Source organism: Panthera leo, chromosome D4, assembly GCF_018350215.1.
Source record: "Panthera leo isolate Ple1 chromosome D4, P.leo_Ple1_pat1.1, whole genome shotgun sequence".
NCBI lineage: Eukaryota > Metazoa > Chordata > Mammalia > Carnivora > Felidae > Panthera > Panthera leo.
The window spans coordinates 65,809,802-65,814,241 of NC_056691.1; the positions used below are offsets into that span (position 1 = coordinate 65,809,802).

Sequence of the window (4,440 nt, forward strand, 5' to 3'; positions counted from 1 at the left end):
TAATATGTGTAAATATATGTAAATTATAAAACCATAAACCAATGGGATTGTTAATGACTGCCATGAAATAAAATCAAATAGACAGTTATTTTTAACAGATTAAGCATAAGCTTTCCAAAATGATGATATGCCAAGTGGGTCCAAAGAACAGGAAATAATAGATGTTTGTTAAAGATGCAAATAGTTCTTCCCTGCCTCAGAACTGTGTATCACAAATTCAGGAAATGGAATACAAAAGCCTATATTTTTAAAGAGCTGTCAATGTAATTATTACACATCTTCAATCCCTTCCCTTATGAGCCAGAAGAGAAATTCAAACAGCTAACCTCAGAGCTCTTAGCACCACTCCAGCTATTGTGGGCACACACTTGGTGCCCCTCCTCCAGTGATATCTGCACATGGTAATAAGCACTGATGCGTTATGCTCACATGAAGTTTTCTCTTCTGGATTACTCCAGGTATAAAAAAGTAAAATGGACAGGACGAACTGGACAGAGATTGAGTTCATTCTGCAGGGACTTTCTGAGTACCCCAAAGTGGAAAAACTCCTTTTCGTCATGTGCTTGATGATGTACCTGGTGATCCTGCTGGGGAACAGCCCTTTGATCATACTAATTCTCCTGGACTCCCACCTCCATACGCCCATGTACTTCTTCCTTGGTAATCTTTCCTTTCTAGATATTTGTTACACATCCTCCTTTATCCCCTCCATGTTGATTCACTTCCTATCACAGAAAAAAACCATCTCCTTCCTTAGATGTGTTGTTCAGATGTCTGTCTCCTACACTATGGGGTCCACCGAGTGCGTGCTTCTAGCAGTGATGGCATATGACCGTTACGTGGCCATCTGTAACCCTCTGAGATACCCCATCATCATGAGCAAGGCACTTTGCATTCAGATGGCAGCCCTCTCCTGGGGACTGGGCTTTCTCAATTCACTGACAGAAACTATACTTGCAATACAGTTGCCCTTCTGTGGAAAAAATGTCATTAACCACTTTGTTTGTGAAATATTGGCCTTTGTCAAACTGGCTTGTGCAGATATTTCCTTGAATGAGATTGCTATAATGTTGGGCAATGTAATATTTTTGTTTTCTCCATTATTGTTAATTTGTATCTCCTACATTTTCATCCTTTCTACTGTACTAAGAATCAATTCAGCAGAAGGAAGAAAAAAGGCCTTTTCTACCTGTTCAGCCCACTTAACAGTAGTGACTGTGTTTTATGGGACAATCCTCTTCATGTATATGAAGCCAAAGTCCAAAGACTCTGCTGTTGACAAACTGATTGCTCTGTTCTATGGAGTAGTCACTCCCATGCTCAATCCTATCATCTATAGCCTGAGGAATACAGAGGTGCTTGGAGCTATGAGAAAATTGATGAGGAGACACTGGTTCTGGAGAAAAGGATGAAAAACTTATACCTTTGAGTTCAAATAAGCTCATAGATTTGAGACAAAAGTTTTTCATATAAAGAGAACAATAAAGATTGTATGTCAAATTACAGAATTTAGGAGTTGGAAGAAATTTGAAGACAATAACTTCACCTTTTATGAAAATGACTGTTATAAAAATGTAGACACTACTGGCATAAGAAGTGAGTAAACTTTAAGAAATAAGAAAGAAATGAAATTAAGCTTTTCCAAGAAAATCCAGTATGTCTTCTTCAACTGATGGGGTTATATCCAGATAAACCCATTGAAAGTTGAAAATATCATAAGTCAAAAATGCCTGTAGGGGTGCCTGGGTGTTTCCATTAATTGAGCGTCTGATTCGGCTCAGGTCATGATCTCATGGCTCGTGAGTCTGAGCCTTGCATCGGATTCCATGCTGATAGCTCAGACCCAGAAGCCTGCTTCAGATTCTTTGTCTCCCTCTCTCTCTGCCCCTTCCCCACTCATGTTCTCTCTCTCTCTCTGTGTCTCTCTCTGTGGCTTTCTCTCCTCTTCCTTCTCTCTCTCTCTCAAAAACATTTAAAAAATTAGAAAAAGAAATGCATTTAATTTACTAATCTACTGGACATCAGAGCTTATCCTAGCTTAACTTGAACATGCTCAGAACACTTACATTACCCTATAATTGGTCAAAACTATCTCATACAAAGCCTGTTTACAATAAAACGTTGAATGTTTCATTTAATTTATTGAGTACTGCACTGTATGCAACTGAGAAACAGAACTCTTACGATCATGTTGCTCAGACGGGAAGCTGAGCCACTGCTTACCACAGAAGAATATCATACCACATCTTACTAGCCCAGGAAAAGATCACAATTCAAATTTTAAAGTATGGTTTCTACTAATGCATATCATTTTCACATCATTGCAAAGTCAACATATCCTAAGTCAAACCATTTTAATGTATGACCATCTGTATGTATGTCTATTGAACAAGTAAAACACGTATTTTTCAGTTCCCTTTCAAGAGAACTACTTGAGTTTTTCTGTTTGTCTGTTTGTTTATTCCTGATTTTTGTTTTACCCAAGGACTTGACCTGGCCCCAACCTAACCTGGCCCCTACGTATTTCCCCTTCTTCCCTCCCTCCTCATATTTCTCCCATGTTTGAACAAGCTGTGCTACATTCACTGTTACTTCTTCAATTATATATCATGTTGTTTACACCTAAAGACAACAGCATATGCCACTTCATCTCCAGCATCACATTTCTCTTTCTATGGTAACAGCTTGCAATCTCATTAAACACAATTCAAGTGTTAGATCTTCTACAAATCCTTTGAAACTTTACTGGGTTAGTTATTCCCTCCTGTATGCTGTCCTGAATTTTATCTCTGTTACGGCTATTTTCCTTTTATACTATAATCATTTGTTCGTTTCTGAAATTTACCCAATAGCAGAACTCACTGTTCTCTGTATGAAGTCTAATGTAAAATAAATTCTAATAGTAGGCAGTAATTAATTACTGAATTAACATTTTTAAAGAATAGTAAAATGTAGTCCAAGTAGTTGATATAATACAGGGAGATAAGAGAACTTGAATTTATGTATTATTTCATTGAACTAAACAACATATCCAAAAGCTTTGGGTAAAATAGCAGCTAATATTAAATGTATGGACATACAAGGGCAGATAAAAGAATGATAAATATACTGAAGAGGTCATTTTGGCTGGGTAAGGCAGAAATAATATCAGTGTATAATTATTCTGTAATAAGAAATTGCTGGGAAAAATATATCAATTGGATAAACCCTTCTTAAGGAATACTGACAATTTCACTCTTTCAGAAGCAATAGTCATTTTAAATATTTCCTTTCAAAGAAATCCCCTTGAAATTGCTAGCAAATAATAATTGTACTTTTATTTTTTATGTGATTACCTAACATCTATTTGTACGTAATACAGGTGAGCTGCCTGGTACAGTCCCACAGCCTGAGATGGATGAGGAGAGTGGCTCTGCTCAAGGGCCACCCACTTCAACAACCCAAAAGAGTTCAGAAAGGAATCCCTGCTTGTTCTGCCCAGCAGGATGTTTGGGGGTCTGATGGAATAAGTAAAAGGTCAACATGAAAGGGAGGCCCAGTTCAGGTAGTCAGAACCCAGTAGAATCAAGAGGACACCCATACAGGGAATGATTCAGCTCAGACTGTCAGAGAAAAAGTGAAAGGCAGAAAAAGAGATAACTTGGGGTATTTTATGCTTATATCCCTAGATATAATGATATATATGGTTATAGCCCTAGATATCCCTAGATACCACCAAAGTGATAGGCTAGACTTGTAACAACTCATAGATGTTTCTCAAACATTGAAATCACAGAAAAATTCAAAAAAATTTTAATGTTTACTTATCTCATACAAAGAGAGAGAGAGAGAAGGAAGAGAAGAGAGGGAGCAAGTAGGGGAGGAGCAGAGAGAAAGAGGGAGACACAGAATCCAAAGCAGGCTCAAGGCTCTGAGCTGTCAGCACAAAGCCTGACACAGGGCTCGAACTCACAAACCAGAGATCATGACCTGAGCCAAAGTTGGGTGTTTCACTGTCTGAGTCACCCAGGTACACCAAAATCACAGCAAATTCAAACTACCTGGAGCTAGAATCTACCCAGAAAAAAAAAAAAAAAGATCAAAAACTGACTCTATCAAAGGATAGAGTCCATCATCCTAGCTGATTGACAAGTGGTCTTTTGGAATTAGCCAATATGAACTTTTAAATAATTATTATAAGTATATCAAATAAACTATTCCCATTTCATAGACAAGGAAATTAGATTCGATGTTTAAGAAATTGCCTAAATTCAGGATGCCTGGATGGCTCCATTGGCTAAACGTCCAACTTCTGATTTCAGCTCAGGTTCATGGGTCAATCCCCACACATCCTGGCCTGGGCGGGGTGGCGGGGGCGGGGAGACTGTCAGTACAAAGCCTGCTTGTGATTCTCTCTCTCTCCCTGGCTCTTTGCTCCTCACCTGATCACGCGGTGTTCAC

At 38.4% G+C, this 4,440-nt stretch overlaps 1 protein-coding gene across 1 annotated transcript; it reads left to right on the forward strand.

Annotated features, from left to right (window-relative positions):
• The first annotated feature begins 458 nt into the window (after positions 1-458).
• Positions 459-1,412, forward strand: LOC122204430 (olfactory receptor 13C7-like). The gene has a single exon (XM_042911893.1). The coding sequence runs from the start codon at positions 474-476 to the stop codon at positions 1,410-1,412; it is 939 nt and encodes a 312-aa protein (XP_042767827.1). The 5' UTR covers positions 459-473.
• The last annotated feature ends 3,028 nt before the right edge of the window (positions 1,413-4,440 follow it).

What these genes read in the sequence shown, in the direction of transcription:
- LOC122204430 (XM_042911893.1), top strand. Translation starts at nt 474, where the DNA reads ATGGACAGGACGAACTGGACAGAGATTGAGTTCATTCTGCAGGGACTT.